Source organism: Camelina sativa, chromosome 8 (genome assembly GCF_030686135.1).
Source record: "Camelina sativa cultivar CO46 ecotype springtype chromosome 8, ASM3068613v1".
Classification (NCBI taxonomy): domain Eukaryota; kingdom Viridiplantae; phylum Streptophyta; class Magnoliopsida; order Brassicales; family Brassicaceae; genus Camelina; species Camelina sativa.
Window position 1 is genome coordinate 3,536,199 of NC_141887.1, and position 16,045 is coordinate 3,552,243.

At 34.6% G+C, this 16,045-nt stretch overlaps 3 protein-coding genes and 3 non-coding genes across 9 annotated transcripts; 1 reads left to right on the plus strand and 5 right to left on the minus strand.

Annotated features, from left to right (window-relative positions):
• Positions 1-1,898: 1,898 nt before the first annotated feature.
• On the plus strand, positions 1,899-4,065 carry LOC104706013 (protein SET DOMAIN GROUP 40). Its single transcript, XM_010422131.3, is given in 7 exon segments — positions 1,899-2,114; positions 2,195-2,345; positions 2,441-2,572; positions 2,667-2,807; positions 2,902-3,195; positions 3,302-3,940; positions 3,942-4,065. Coding segments are annotated over 7 exon segments (1,530 nt in total). The 5' UTR covers positions 1,899-1,962; the 3' UTR covers positions 3,963-4,065.
• On the minus strand, positions 3,956-8,793 carry LOC104706012 (uncharacterized). Of its 3 annotated transcripts, none has more exons than XM_087461915.1 (19): positions 8,291-8,793; positions 8,169-8,203; positions 7,961-8,082; positions 7,784-7,873; positions 7,569-7,688; positions 7,380-7,463; positions 7,221-7,298; positions 7,008-7,133; positions 6,838-6,927; positions 6,705-6,740; positions 6,564-6,619; positions 6,306-6,453; positions 5,784-6,213; positions 5,606-5,697; positions 4,974-5,514; positions 4,692-4,872; positions 4,456-4,612; positions 4,281-4,364; positions 3,956-4,197 (listed from the first exon to the last, which is right to left on the minus strand). In XM_087461915.1, the coding sequence occupies exons 1-19, from the start codon at positions 8,566-8,568 to the stop codon at positions 4,102-4,104; spliced, it is 2,844 nt and encodes a 947-aa protein (XP_087318041.1). In that variant the 5' UTR covers positions 8,569-8,793; the 3' UTR covers positions 3,956-4,101. The 3 variants fall into 3 exon arrangements, with proteins under 3 accessions (XP_087318041.1, XP_087318042.1, XP_087318043.1); XM_087461916.1 differs by having other exon boundaries at positions 7,008-7,129; positions 8,291-8,758; XM_087461917.1 differs by having other exon boundaries at positions 6,557-6,619; positions 8,291-8,756.
• Positions 8,794-10,887: 2,094 nt separating this feature from the next.
• LOC147939633 (small nucleolar RNA Z103) lies at positions 10,888-10,989 on the minus strand. The gene has a single exon (XR_015564942.1). It is a non-coding gene; the product is annotated as a small nucleolar RNA Z103 (small nucleolar RNA).
• Positions 10,990-11,121: 132 nt separating this feature from the next.
• Positions 11,122-11,223, minus strand: LOC147939634 (small nucleolar RNA Z103). Its single transcript, XR_015564941.1, has one exon. It is a non-coding gene; the product is annotated as a small nucleolar RNA Z103 (small nucleolar RNA).
• Positions 11,224-11,299: 76 nt separating this feature from the next.
• LOC147939635 (small nucleolar RNA Z103) lies at positions 11,300-11,400 on the minus strand. Its single transcript, XR_015564944.1, has one exon. It is a non-coding gene; the product is annotated as a small nucleolar RNA Z103 (small nucleolar RNA).
• Positions 11,401-11,998: 598 nt separating this feature from the next.
• Positions 11,999-15,044, minus strand: LOC104706014 (NAC domain-containing protein 86-like). Of its 2 annotated transcripts, none has more exons than XM_010422132.2 (6): positions 14,667-15,044; positions 13,671-13,951; positions 13,239-13,559; positions 12,810-13,106; positions 12,653-12,719; positions 11,999-12,514 (listed from the first exon to the last, which is right to left on the minus strand). In XM_010422132.2, the coding sequence occupies exons 1-6, from the start codon at positions 14,821-14,823 to the stop codon at positions 12,117-12,119; spliced, it is 1,521 nt and encodes a 506-aa protein (XP_010420434.1). In that variant the 5' UTR covers positions 14,824-15,044; the 3' UTR covers positions 11,999-12,116. The 2 variants fall into 2 exon arrangements, with proteins under 2 accessions (XP_010420434.1, XP_087317548.1); XM_087461422.1 differs by having other exon boundaries at positions 12,810-13,097; positions 14,667-15,037.
• Between the last annotated feature and the right edge of the window lie 1,001 nt (positions 15,045-16,045).

The following is a 16,045-nucleotide window of genomic DNA, read 5'->3' on the forward strand; positions in this document are numbered from 1 at the left end:
TTCAAATATAACATACTTGAATCTGCTATTCATATATAAAGTACTGGCTCAGTTTTACGACATAAAATTATAACAACTCTTACGTCTAAGTGGCTGAAAATCAAATCTTTTAATATTTTAAATGTAGAAATTCAAATTAGAAAGCTTCACATTTTAAATAATATCATTGTTCGCTGAAATTCACGATAACATCACTAAGATTCGATACAATTCGTCAAACATCTCACGTACTAAGTAGATTGTTTGGCGAGTGATGGAGACATTGTTGTAAATGGAAACGTGTACTCGTAAATTGTGTTATCATCTTTCGTGGCCCATAATTTTTTTTAGTCCTATATTGGAGTTTTATCGTTTTATATATTAAAATCATATTTATTCCTTTATTAAACTAGGTTTTATTATAAAAAGTACCAAGGAATTGGATCGTACTCACCATTTACATGGTTACATGACTCGACACGTAGTGCTACTTCATGCTGCAAGTTTTTTTTCTCTTTCTTTTTTGCTCCCTGAATATTTTAGATTTTAGTTATTTGTTGCTGACGAGTTTTAGTTAGCTAGTTTCTAAAATAGTCTAGAGAAAGTTGTAATATATTAATAGAATAACTCGGTAATGGCTACGTATAGAGTCAGCCACGTAACTCTACTTGGCACTATGCACGAATCCATCGTGTGCATTTTTACAATTAAAACATCATATCTCTTAACCTATAATTTTGTATATCAAATTTTCTCTTTCTGAAATAGCTAATTCCCACTTTTTAAGTAGTTAGTTACTATAACGTAATGATTCGGGGACAAGAAAAAAGAACAATAATTTTGTGAAGTGGTTCGGAAACAAGTCAAAGTAGTAATTTTATAATCAATCAGATTTACTATGACTTTTAACAAGAAAAATGGAATAACATAATTATGTATCTTCCATCAATGCATGACTTACAATTTTTGAATTGTTAAACTTCATTATCAATTTCTATGGATGGCACAAACTAGTCGACCATGTGTTTTAACGACAATCATCTACTCAAACCATTAAATTCTACTAACGGTGGGTTTGGCATTTTAGCGTAATAAATCCCAACACCACCACATGGATTTGGTACGAGTTTCTTTTTTAGCCGTGAGAAAATTGAATATGCCTTGCTCTGTATTCTGCATATTCGTTGTACTTGTTAAGTTTCTACTTATCTTTGTCGCCTACGTACTTTCTCTTCTGTCTATCCTACGGCACACACACTCATGATGGTTTGATGTAACCGGGTTTGGTCCACCGAATATCATCATATTAATTACAAAATATCGTGACAAAAAGTATATTTATGTTTCTTTTTGTCTCGTTGCTTAACGCTACATATAAATTAATGGTGATGACGGTCAAATCTGCCCTAAAAACAGGATAAACAATGAACTGATAGAGAACAATTCTATTTGTACATAAGAAGTTGGTTCACAACGATTTTCTTTTTATTTTCTTTAAATCACATTATTGTAAACTGTATTTGATGAATAGTAAAAAAAAAGTCTAGTATGGTGTTAGATTTGTCCATTCTGACTGTTGTTACCATTAAAACTCTAATATTTAGTCATAGTGATCAATCTATAGAAATTGCATGAATATATAAATTAAACTCGTTTCGACCAAAAAAATGTGTATCTAGTGAATGAAAGTATCAATTGGAGGTCTGAATTTGTTCAACATCCTCCACAACTCTCAACCTCAAATTTTTTGTTGTGCTGCCTTCAGTCCAAAATGGATCTGGGAGAGTGATAAACCAGAATATCCCATTGAGGATCTACCTGATTCGTACCAAACCGGATTTAACCAAATTGACAAAGTCCACGGCACGTTGAAGTCAATGCGCCACGTTTCAAAAAGACTGGCTTGAGGATATTTCCGTAATTTTCACTGAATCAGGGTTTTAAAACCCCAGGAAGATTAGGAGAAGAAGAAGACGATGGAGAATGGGAACTATGGAGTTAGAACACCAAACCATGGAGACGTTCCTGCGTTGGGCAGCAGATATTGGCATTTCAGATTCAATTGATTCTTCTCGATTTCGCGATTCATGTCTCGGCCATTCCCTTTCCGTCGCTGACTTCCCTCTCGCCGGCGGGTGCGTAGAATCAAAATCGATATGCTTTCTCTTTAAATCATTAAAATTGGTCATCTCATTGCTTGGTTTGATGGAATTAGGAGAGGATTGGGAGCTGCTCGTGAGCTCAAGAAAGGGGAATTGGTTTTGAAAGTCCCGAGAAACGCATTGATGACTACTGAATCAATGGTCGCTAAAGATCAAAAATTGAACGATGCTGTTCATCTCCATGGATCACTTTCTTCGACTCAGGTTCTCCTTTTTTTTTTTTTTTTAGTCTCTGACTATTTGAATGTGTTCTGTTTTTGTATCTGAGAATATCCCCACACAATGGTTGAAATGTGCAGATACTGAGTGTATGCTTATTGTATGAAATGAGCAAAGGGAAGAAGTCTTTTTGGTACCCTTACTTGGTTCATTTACCTCGTGACTATGATCTCTTGGCTACATTTGGGGAACTAGAGAAGCAAGCTTTACAAGTTCTGTGTCTACTACTACTATTACTCTTTGTGTTTTGTTTTGTTTCTGGTGAATTCATCTCTGAAAAATGGGATTTTCTGATCATGTCCTTAGGTGGAAGATGCTGTTTGGATTACTGAGAAAGCCACAGCTAAGTGTCAGTCTGAGTGGAAGGAAGCTGTTACGTTGATGAAGGAGTTGTATCTCAAGCCAAAGTTTCAGAGTTTCCAAGCATGGCTCTGGGCTTCTGCTACTGTAAGAATACTTCTTATCTGTCAATTGAATGTTGTTCGAGAAATCGAGGATAGTTGATTAGAAAAGCTTTGTGTGTAAACTCTCCTGTTTTAAGATTTCTTCACGGACGCTGCATATACCATGGGATAGTGCTGGGTGTTTGTGTCCTGTGGGGGACTTGTTTAACTACGATGCTCCTGGGGATGATTCGAATAACTCAGAAGGTCCTGAGAGTGCGGTTCAGACATCATCCCCGCAACCTATTTCAACTACTAATGAGTGTAGGAATAATGAGGAAGCAGGACTTGTTGTTGAGACACAGTCCGAAAGGCTGACAGATGGTGGATTCGAGGAAGATGCCAATGCTTATTGTCTTTATGCAAGAAGAAATTATCAGCTAGGAGAACAGGTACAAGTTCTTCTTAACTAGCTTTGCTTTAGCTGCGAAACTAATGAAGCGGAAGCATATAAGTAGAGAAGATACTAAAGAGAGAGGATTCTATTTGTGGGTGTAGGTTCTTCTATGTTATGGTACTTACACAAATCTAGAGCTTCTTGAGCACTATGGGTTTATGTTAGAAGAGAACTCAAATGACAGAGTCTTTATTCCTCTAGAAACCAGCCTTTATTCTCTAGCTTCTTCATGGCCTAAAGATTCTTTATACATTCATCAAGACGGTAAGCCATCCTTTGCGCTTGTATCAACGTTGAGACTGTGGCTGATCCCACAGAGCCAGCGTGACAAGTCGGTGATGCGTCTTGTTTACGCTGGATCTCAGATATCTGCGAAGAATGAGATTCTAGTCATGAAGTGGATGTCAGAGATATGTGGAAGTGTTTTAAGGGATCTGCCAACTTCTGTCTCAGAAGACACTCTGCTTCTTCATAACATTGACAAGCTCCAAGATCCCGAATTGCCTCTGGAGGAGAAAGAAAAAGAAGCTTTTGGCAGTGAAATGCGCGCTTTTCTCGATGTGAATCGTTTGTGGGATGTTATTGGATTTTCTGGTAAAGATGTTGAATTTTCCAGGAGAACTAACAGGATGATGATCAAATGGAGATTGTCCGTGCAGTGGAGGCTAAGCTACAAGAGAACTCTAGCAGATTGCATCTCTTATTGTAATGAGAAAATGAATAATCTCTTAAGTACTCAAAGATAGGATTAGAGATTTGTAACGTGAATAGAAATCAATCTTTTGTAATCTGTCAATGCCAAAAATATGGTTTCTGTAATTGTTATTACATTCGTAAAGAAATAAAAAAGAACTACCTGCTAAAAGCTACTGTTACATCTTTCATCAATTGCATGTATGTATCAAAAATAGTAAGCTGAAGCCAAACAGATGAGAAGATCAGTAAGAATCAGACCAACAACGTCAAAGACAAACTTTGGAGCAAACAAACCCCACACCTGCAAAGACCATGAGAGCAATGTTTTAGTCACAGAAACAACACAAGAACCTTTGTGGCTTGAATGAATCTTGCTGTGCTTACCATTAGATGTCTTCTCTGGATGGTAACGCAGAGAATTGTAGCTGTGACTGTAGTAGCTGATATAACTCCAAAGAGCATATACATCTGATGAGGATTAAAAAAATTATGATTATATCACACTGTCACTGAATCTACTAGAATAAACGAAAAATGGATCGATATGAAGATGTCTTACTTGGAACAACTGGTGGCGTTTTTGGCTATGAGCCTGAGGAGTTTGAGAGTGGATCGGTAAGAGGATAGGAAGTCCAAATACAGAAAGGATGATCGAGAATCCAAAAGTTTCGATTGTCAAAAGGATCGCTTGTCGTATAAGCACAAACTCGTCAAACCTGAAGAAAAGATGTAAGCAAAACCATCATATAGAAAGAAGACTCCATTGTAGTCTGAGTTTATGAAACTTGGACCTACCCAACAAATGCAGCTCCATAACGGAGGCCATCAAAGGCGCACCAATGCCCGCTGGCGAAAAACATGCATATAGAAAGAAGACTCCATTGCATCACACAGAGAGGATTTAGTTTTGAGAGTTTGTTCTGTCTATCTAATTTGGTTATTCTCTCTACACCTTCCAGCCTCATTATACAATAGCCTACATAGAAATAACCACAGAGTTAAACCTTAATACTAAATTGCTATCTTTGTGGTAAAGCTTTTTGCTTTGAGAATCATCAAGTGGAAAGAGAAAAGTACCAGCAAGCAAATATGCTAATGCCAGAAGTGATCCTTGCTTCCCCGACAACAGAATTACTGGCGAGCTACAAGCAGAGACAAGAGCGACAGTTCTGGTAGCCCAATACTTCTTCTCGCCTGCGCAAAACATACGGGCTGAAGCTAAAAGGAAGAGTTGCACCAATCCGATTGCATAAACCGTTTGTGGGATGCGGTTTCTTCCTCCAATCACTTGAAGTAAACCATCCAAACCAAATATCTTGCTCTCTGATGCCCAGAGCAATGCTATCAAAAAGTAGCTTATCATACTACCAACAGTAACATACTTCCACATCCCCTCACTGGGTGTTTTAGCAATCGCTATGTAGAGCACGCAAATGAGTATAACCACTGATACAATTGGTGCAATTTCAATCGCATAAGTCAATGCTGGAAGGTCTAGAGCTATCCCAAGGATCCACGATGGTGAACTACTCATAAACTGAGAAGTTGCAGCTTGCTTTGTTAGCCCAATATCTATAGAAACTCTGAGAACAGAAGCGATAGCGAGAAATATGACAGCCTGCAACAAGATAATCGAAAATATTATTACCCAGCAAGTAACTTTTAAAGTAATAATCAGAAGTAAAAACGACATGTAAGAGAATACTGACTTCTTTCCGCATTGTTTTTTTCATGACAGAGTAACGTAGCTTGATAAGTCCAGTTGTTGCCAGGAGAAAGTTTGCAACCTTTCCTTCTTCCACTATTGACACAAAAGTTCTCTGTTAGCACAAAGAAAAAGAGAAAGGAAAGCTCAGCCTTTAAATAATAAAATTACTTGAAACTTACAAATATAGCTGTTCGAAAGAAAGCTGCAAGCACGAATCGTTACTAGAAAGAGAGTGAAAGCTGCACCAGTGGATAACCAAAAACCCACTGCATAAGATTTGTCTCCATGGAAAACAACAAGGAACTGAATGATGAGTGATATAACCAATATCCCAAACCCAGTAATCATTAGATTCAGATTGAACTCTGTCCACTTAGACCGGGCAAGTTCAACAACGCTTGAGAAGAAATTCAGGTATGCTGCAATTTGCTCTTTAAAGGCAGATCTATTTGTATTGTTCTCATCTCCATTTCTATCCATCAATAAGTGTTTGACAGAATTAGTCCAATTCTGTTCTGCTGCAGCATATAGATCTGATATCCTCGCCATATCATCAGAAGAGAAACCAACAACAGATGAATTGGAATAAACATCTATATATCTTTTCACCTGCATATAAAGGGAATTGGAAAGTGAGAGTCCAAAAACACAAAATCGTTACAAGAAATCGTTTTTAGTTTTCCATCTGTAAGACATGTTACCTGCCAAGCATTCACACAAAGAACATTAACGTAATTTTCCATCCACTCTTTAACAGCCGATTGGGTGCCAAAATTGCCTGACTCAGACTTCTCTAAGTCCCAGTTGCTGGAACCAAGAGCATAGAGCTCAGGGTTGACATGCCCAATGCTGAAATTTGAAATATGTACGAATTGTTAGAAATCATAAATATGCGAGGATGGTTATTTTCCTGAACAGAAGCAGGAAAGAAAATTTGACAATGATCCCTTACAAGGCACCTTCCGAAAGGAGAGGATATCCCAAGCAAAGCTGACAATGTTGCCGCAAAATCAAGCTGCAAATAGCCCAAAACAATTAATTGTGGCAAAAAGGTTTGCATAAAGCAAGAGGAAAGGCATCAAACAAAATTTGATACTGACCTGCTCAATGGAGCTGATGCAAATCTGCTTCCCGTCCTGACATTAAGATGAACAAAATAAAATCCCACTAATAAGATATCCCAAAATCAAATCTTATGATCACCAAGGAATATCTTTTCACAAGTCAAATTACCGAGTTTTGTTTACAAGATGAGGTATCGAACTCAGGAGGAACCGAAGTTGTATGCTTCTTCGTACTCATAGCAAACATGGATGTTTCTACCTGTAAAGGGATATATAAGTGATGATGGATTAATAATCTTGAAGCTGTGAGTGAGTATAAGAAGAAAACCTATTTCTTACCTCTTCAGCAGTCCCTCCACCATGATCCCCATTTAATGTCTGTCCATGGTCACCCATTACGATAAGCATAGTATTCTCATGCAACCCACCTGGTCCCGCGTGGCTCTCCAATATACTGATGACTTTCTAGATGAAGCAAGTAAAGTGAGAATGAAACAAGATTACATATAGCATACTTTTTGAAACTAACAAGAAAAGCTAACAGAAGTTTACCTCTAACACTGAATTATATTGCTCCAACTTGTTAATCATTGGGCTGGAATCTACTCCAAATATGTGCCCTGCATGGTCCTGCAAATATTGAAATTCACTGAATCAAAGATATAAATGGCAGGATGACAAAAATAAAGACAAACAATATTGTTGGCATACCACTCCAAGAAAATGCGCAATAAGAACATCCCAATCATCTTCGTAAAGGGTTGGGAATAGGTGCTCAGTGCATCCATTGTCAACCTATAAAAGCACACAACCAATACCATACATAAAAGGCTATATGTACTCTGTCAAGCTACTTCGGGAACATAGATATTATAAGAGAGAAAAATAGTAATCGCTTACAGTATCCAAGTCTTTAACATTGAAAGAAGGGAAAGGATATGACTTTTGAAATTGATTTGGGAACAACTGTGTCCAAGTATCATCACCCATCATCACCAACCGTTTCCCATTTTGCACCAGCTATCCATAGAGAGAACCCATTCAAGTTACAATCGCGCAACCAAATAAAAAGTGACATTACAAAACAAACACTATAGTTTTAATAAAGCCAAAACCTGATTGATGAAATTATCCTCAACAATAGCAGGTGCACCAAAACTGTTCCCAACATCGATAAAAGTAGGCAATCCTCCAGTTGTCAATCCCTGAGTTCACACAGCTAAAGAAATCACACACTAGAATATGAAACGAGTTGAAGCAATCAAATGTAGAAAGTGTTTTAGAATTGGGACCTTGAGACGCTGCAAACTCGTAGTAGGAGGATCAGCAAAAGCCTTAAAGATCTTAGCAGACGATTCATTAGCAAATGCAAGCTTCTGCAAGATTGTCAATTTATCCATCCATGGCTTTGGTTCTGTCCTTCAAAGAATTACTTATCGTTTCACTAATCAAATCAGTAACAAGGCAATACATAGAGGCACAAAGATCATTCCAACTCACCTGGGAAGAAAGCACTCGGAGCCACAAAATCGATTCTGAAAAGAAAAAAACGAAGAACAGTCAAAATCATGAAAACGCTTATGGAATTGTGAAATTGAACAATTTTTGAAAAGCCTTCAGACCTGAGAGCATCTAAGACAATGATGATGACGCGATCGACAACAGGTTTGGTCCAACAGGTATGATTAGAGTGGCTAGAGATCGAATCGGGGTTGGAATCGTGATTTGAGGGTGGTGGAGAAGTAAGGCAAGGAGAGAGAGAGACGTCGGAGCAAGTACTGTGAAAAGGAAGCTCAGTTCGAGTGAGAAGAAAGCCACGCGTGAAGATGAGAATGGCGATGGAATGGATCAAGAGAAAACCTATAGCTATCAACTTCTTGTTTTTCAGATATGTCTCCATCTCTCCGGTCTCCCCGGATCAAAAATTCTCCGGTCGTATTTTCCGAGAAGTAGTTTTTCGCCGTGACGGCGGCAAAATCAGCTGGTGAAGGTGATGAAGATGTGCGAACGACGACGTTTTGCTGAACATGGTTAAACGTGAATTTTTTTTTTCTTTTATTTTTCGAGCAGAACCTGATCAAATGTGACACAAGTCGGTTATCGGATATGGTTTAAATCTTCTCTCTGGTATAATTTAATGTCAATCCCAATTTAACAGTGCTAATCTTAATACTAAGACATGTAACCTGTATTAAAAAAAATACCAATATTTGGTATATTTTGTTATTAAAAAATATTTACTATATTTTTATTTTATTTTATATATTCTCTAAAAAACTATTATTTTCTTCTTTTTTTTGTCTCCAAAATGACTACTTTTGTTTCCGAGAATGTCTTAGTTATATTAAAATTAAAATATTTATACTTCTATTTATATTTCATAAACATAATTTGTTAATATAAATGTTCAAATAATTCTGAAAAAAAAATGTTCAAATAATAGAAATAAAAAGTGGCTGAATATTTTTTAAATTGCAAATTACAAATTACATATATATATATATATATATATATATATATATATATATATATATTATCTCAAATATTAAAGGAATATTATTTAGAGAAATACCCTAAAATACTAAAATACAGAGAGAAGTACATGAATGAAAAGTTTTATTAACAGGATCTAATAATATTTTATATCATTACTTCTTCATTAATCTCTCTTGAGAAAACAAAATAAAGAATCTGATCAAGAGAGATTTTTTATATATATATACAAGTGAAAAACAACAAAAAGATGAAGTGAATGTGAATTCATGTACCTACATTGTTTTTGGGTTGATTGATTCAAAACTTAATTTGAATTCTAAAATTTGTTGTCTTTTTTTTTTTCGTTTCCAAATCGCAAACGAACTTTAAAAATTGTCTTAATATTTTATCTATAATGGCTCAAATGAATTATGATCCCAACAAAAATCTGAAAATTAATCTTTAGGGTCTAAATAAACTAATAGAGGTGCAAGTTCATAAAAAAGAATTAGGTTTAGGGTTCGGGTAGAAAGAGGATTCAAGCAACTCGGTTAAGAAATTGATTAAGAACAAAGATCTTAAAGAAGAATAAGCTAGTGAGGAAGAACTGATTCTGAAATTTAAGGCTGATGTTGTTGCTTTAATTAAATACGTAATTATGAAATCAACAAAGGATTAAATGAATTCAGTTAAATACTTAATTATGAAATCAACAAAGGAAAATAAATTAAGTACCAACATTGTACCAAGTTTTAGCTATGATGGTAGTGCTCCAACCTAAACCTTGTATTGAATAACCATCATCAACTCTTTTTTTGTGTTTTCTATGTTGGGGTATGACTGTATGAGTAAAAATGTTATCATTCTTCTATTTTTGGAATTGTTTTTTAATTAAAAATCTTATTATCTAATATTAAAAAAATATTTTTTGAGTGTTTTGGCCAATAAAAATCCTATAATTTGAGTTTCTTTTTATCAGAAATATTCTTTTTTGATTGATTACCATTTGAGTCTATTACTAGATTTCCTACTTTATTTTATGTTTTCATTAAAAAACCTATTACTTTATTTTCCTCCAAAATGACTACCTTTAATCCTAAAATATCTTCGTTAAATTTGAAAATATTTTTTAAAATTACACTTTTATTTATCTGTTAGAAATATAATTTAATATTTAATTTATGCAAATACTAATAAAAAGTGGCAAAAAAAGTAATAGCAAAATATTAATATTTTATGATTATAAATCTTGGATTTTATGGTGGCAAAGTATTTTCTGATGCATCAAACATATTTCTCTCTTCCTTTCTAAAAAAAAATATAAAAAAATTATAAGAACAATAATGCGGATAGATAAATATTTTTGTGTTATATTTTTGACAATTTTATAGTTCATACTTCACAGGATGCAAAAAACATGTTGGCTTATACTGAAAGAAATTAAAGTGTGTAATTTGGATTCGTTTGGATTTTGGGTTCGTTTGGACTTTGTTCTTTAATATCTACGTTTACGGTTAAATAATTTAAATATTCAATTGATATTTATGTAAAAATTTATACTATCCCCGCATTTAGTGTGGTTTTAAAGGATCTTCATCAGTCACATACAGCTATGAAGAATAGTTCATCTGTTTCAGTCAGTTCATCTGTATAATAAATTCAACAAAACTGTCTCGCAAAACAAATTTTCGAAACCATCGGAATAAAGAGAGACGTAATGAAAACAAAAATTGTTGTATGGAGAAAGGATCAGAACATTGGCTTGACTTCCTTCTGTTGAAAAGGAAATAATAATCGCTTAATATAATCAGATTCGATCATTTGGGGAAATTGTCATCACCTCCGTATTCTCCATATTACCACAATCTAAATTGTCTTTAACTCCAACCAAAAAAAACAGGAAAAAAAAACACAGAACAAAACCTAACCTAAAGAAGCCACAGTCAAATTCAACACAAAAGCAAAGTATTATAGGAGAAAGGATCAGAACATTGGCTTGATTTCCTTCTGTTGAAAAGGAAATAAAAATCGCTTAGTATAATCAGATTCGATCATTTGGGGAAATTGTCATCACCTCCACATCTCTACCATTACGGACTATTCAAAACCACCACACAAGTTTACAATTCAACAAAACAAAAACAAAAAGAGGAGAAAAGGATCAGAACATAGGCTTGACTTTCCTCTGTTGAAAGGAAATTCTATTCGCTCAGTATAATCAGATTCGATCATCTGGGGAAATTGTCATCACCTCCCAATTTCTCCTCTATAATCTAAACACAAACCAATCCATATATTGACAAAGACAAATCAGTGAAAACAGAGCCAGATCTTTACTAGTCTATCTATAAAGAGACTATTAGATACCAAACAAGATTTACCCTAATCTGAAGATTCGAGCTGATTAGATTGTTTTATCAAAGAAACATCAAAACGAATAACAGAAATAGGGAAAACGATTTGGCGTCAGCTCATACACAACGAACATGGAACTAAGAACGGTGGTAATCAGTAATATTGACGCGCAATATTCTATGATGTAAACAAAAACCCTAACAACCTAACTAACAGAGAGACACGATAAATCTAGGCGGAAGAGAGAAGTCGACGGCAGAGTTTTTTTTTTGAGTTGTAATAAGGGTTTAGTCAAAAGGGTATTTATAACTGCGGTGAGGCTTACGTCGTGAAGCCCTAATGGCGGTCTCACAAAATTTCTATTGGGTCCTTATTGTTTTGGTGGGCTTCGGGTTCACTCGCAAAATTATTCTTTTCATTGATCTTTTTTTAAAAAAAAATTGATGTTTTGTTGGTAAGTCGATTATTTATATTTAAAACTATGCGTAATAATATGACAATATGAAAATCAATCTATGTTGGTATACATGTGTAACGATAATAAGTATATTGTATGTATTTTCCTCTCTTCTTTCCGATCGTGAGTATACAAATTAATGGAAAAAAGTAATAAATAAATCAGAAAATAATGGTAAGAGATTTGTAGTAACGTTTTGCAACTAAACTAATCTGCTTCAATCTCATCTTCGCAACATTTTCAGCCTTCTGGAACCAAGAATCCTTCTTGTCTTCTTCCATTAACAGTACTACTGCTGCTCTCTCCTCACTTCTTTGAACCCGCGGGCTTATGTGAATTTTCAATATCTGCGACGGTACGACTTGGTAATATAATATCTCCGTCGTTTGCGGTGTAGATATGAGCATTTTATGATCTACTATTGTCTCTTCTTCTTCAATAAACTCGACTCCTGACGAATTTAGGGTTGTGTTTGAGTTGTCGTTGTCCTCTACGTCGTTCTCAAACGAGAAAAAATCATCGATTTCTATGTTGTTGATTGTATTGGTCCGAGATCCACCTATAATATTAGAATAAATTAATATATATATACAATTATTTACGATTAGATGATATATATATTCAACATATATATTTTAATGGTTTCGATATTAAAAACTAAAACTAGAGTTTTATGTATGATAAGTTGATAACCCACCATAACATTCAAGATCTTGATCATTACGCTCGAAACTTGGCAAAATCGCTTCTTCTTCTATAAAGCTCTGTGACAATAATCAGTAGTTGGATTTAGAGCATGAATATAAATACAGAAATCATATCAACGATTTATAATATATGATGATATTATTTACCTGATTTAGATTCTCGTTAGACATTCTCATCCATGTTGAATTTCCGGCATCGAGCAATTGTTCATCAAGATTTCCAATGTTTCTCAAATGATCATCAACGTTGTTGTTGTTATAGAACTGGTTGGAGTTACTTGGAGCAAAAGTAAAGTTGTCGAAACCGCTTTGACCGCTGTTTTGGTTCATCAGTCTATTGGAGAAATCGATGGCTTGAACCGGCGAGTTTTCTACTCGCAATGGTGGCAATGACATTCGATGTTGCAACATCTCACATTCCAATGCTGTGTTCACCTGTAATAGCTACAACATATATATATATATATATATATATATTTTTTTTTGGACAAATAATAGGTACAACATATAAAGATACAAAATTGATTGTGTATAATTAAGATCTAGAAACTATAATTAGTTGTATTAGCTAATTACCTTTGATTGAGTGGTGTATGGTCCATAACCTGAAAAGCTTGAAGGCATGTCTTGTGACAAGAACTGTGACCAATCATCATGAACACCGATTGAGTTTGCGTTTCCGAATCGAGGTTGTGTATCGGTAGAGTTACTATAAGGCAGACCTTGATGATGATGTGTATTTGAACTTATTTCAAGATCTGAACAAACGTCAAAACTCGAGTTACCACTTAGATTCGAGGCCGTGTGGACGTAAGGTTGATGCTGCTGCTGATGTTGATCCCTTGGTTTCGCTTCAATCACTATTTTTTTAAACACACGACAAAGTGCATATGAGTCCTAAAATAATAGAACAAAATCCTGTTAGTAAATAACTTCTCTAGTAATTATTAATACGCACATCTAATACTTTGAAGTAGATGATTAATGATATTGGTTTAGCAAGTAAACCTGCATGCCGAATGCAATAGGCTCGCATTCGGTTTCATCGAGGCGATATTCATGCATGACCCAACCGGTTCTAATACCATGTGGGGCGCGTCCACGGTAATAAACTAATGTTTTCTTGGTTCCAATGGCTCGATCTCTGCAACTCACCCGTCGGTCTTTACCCGTGGCTTTCCAATAACCGCCTTTTGTTGCTCGGTTCGTCCTTGAACCATTGGGGTACTTTCTGTCCCGTGGGCTGAAGAAGTACCATTCTTGGTCTTTGCTCGGAAGCAATGACTTCCCTGCCAATATTTCATGGGTGAGTTAATTTGAGACCAACAATATTGTATTTTATATATCAGTATACAATTTCTTTTTGACTAAGCCATATGAAGTTAAGTTTCTTTCTATGATTTATTTGTTTCGTATATCATGCATAAAATATCAATATGTTTATATAATATGTTATCTCCGAAGATAAAAAACCCTAAAGTACAAAAGGTGTAAACAATAACATAAAAAGTGTGGGTGGTCCATGAGAGGTTTACGAAAAGTATTTTGAGGATTTGACCAAAAGGAATCATACAATTGCGTCTGCTCTAATCAATACTACTATGGTACTATATGGCTTTTCTTTTTGTACCCACATGTAATTGCAATCCAAACTGATTTGAAAAAAAAGTTTATTTAAACATTGAGTTTATTTTGATTTATTTGTTATATAATTTGAAGAGTTAAAAAAAAATAGAGTATTATTCTTCAAAAATCTTACGTTGGTTTTCAAATCAATTATTATTATTTTAACCAATATAGATGTACTGAATTTTGGTCAAGGTTAACGTATATTATAGTTGTCTTGCCCTTGTGATATACCATATCCTTTACTTCACTCTATCTTTCGAACCTACGTTGAAAACCTATTCAGCTCTTAGACCAAAAAAGGGTCTCGTAGCAAAAAAAATCTATAGAGAGTTTGGTTAATTTGTAGTTAACTACAAATGTATTAATAATTATTACCTGGCAAGTCCCATGGTTCGCACTTGTAGAGGTCTACTTCAGAGATGATCTCTAGCTCAATCTCTCGACCGTTGATCTTTCTCTTGAGATAGTAAGTGATTAGTTCTTCGTCTGTTGGATGGAACCTAAAACCTGGAGGCAATGAGACCGGAGCCATGTATCTATTGTCTTCTTTTTCAATGATATATATATATATATATATGATTTTTGATCAAACGATATATAACAATAACGATCAGTCTTGTTTACGAGATAAACTCTAACAAGACCGATCGTTTTATTTATAAAAGAAATAAATAACTTTTATTGAGTAATTGACAGAATGTGAAAATAATACAAAGACTCGAGAGAAAGAATAAATTAGAGAAGACAAATGTTTGTGTTATCGAGAGCTTTAAGGGTATATATAGGGTTATAGATAACGAGGAAAAAGACAAAACAAAAATCATATAGAAATAATTAGTAGGAAAGTGAAAGGGACGATGCCACCCTCAAATAGCATATGGAACTTGCAATATAAAATTACAAAAAAAAAACCCAATTTGTCTCGTCTTTTCTCTTCTCTTTTTGTTTTTCCTTACACATATTCTGATTCCTAGTGTCGTTTTCTTCAAGATTCATAGATAGGTTGTACTCAAGAAGCTTTTTTATTGATTCACAATCGCTTGGTCATTGGTGGTACCTAATATACAATTTACACAAAAGCAACTTAATTAGTTGGGAATGTATACAAAATTAAATGTTTATAAAACCTCTTTTTTTTTTTTGGTTTTATGCTATTATTTCTTATGTTTCTAATGTTTCATGGTTTTTGGATACCAACAAGTTTTGATTAACCTTCTTCTAACAGTGAAGATATGCATGAAACAAAAATTTAATTGCATAAACATTTCTTAATCATAACCGGCATCAATAATCAAAATTGTTTATATGTCAAACAAGATAATTTTTTTTTAGAAAGAGAACCTTAATGCAAAGACCGTGTTTCTTCGTCAAAGTGGTCTCCTCAAATAATCTCATTCTTCTCCGAGTATGGTCGGTTTGGAATGTATACACGTGGCGAAACATCATTGGTTACATTGGGGAACGAATCTTGGGTTAACCAATAGAAACTGGTTCCAGATCTTTATGTTTGGCGGCGCTTCTAACTGAAATAAAACTGTCTCTTCTGTATCCTATCCCCACTTGCGAGAATCCCTTTATAGTTCCTTCGTGATTGCTGCCGATCATGATACCATCTCTCAATTAGTTTAAGTGCTTAACTAATCTTCTTCTTTTATTTTTATAATAACTACTATCTTTAATTTTATTTTGAATAATAAATCAATGAAATCTTGTCTCTTTTATATAAAATCAACTGATTTTTTTTTTTTTTTTTG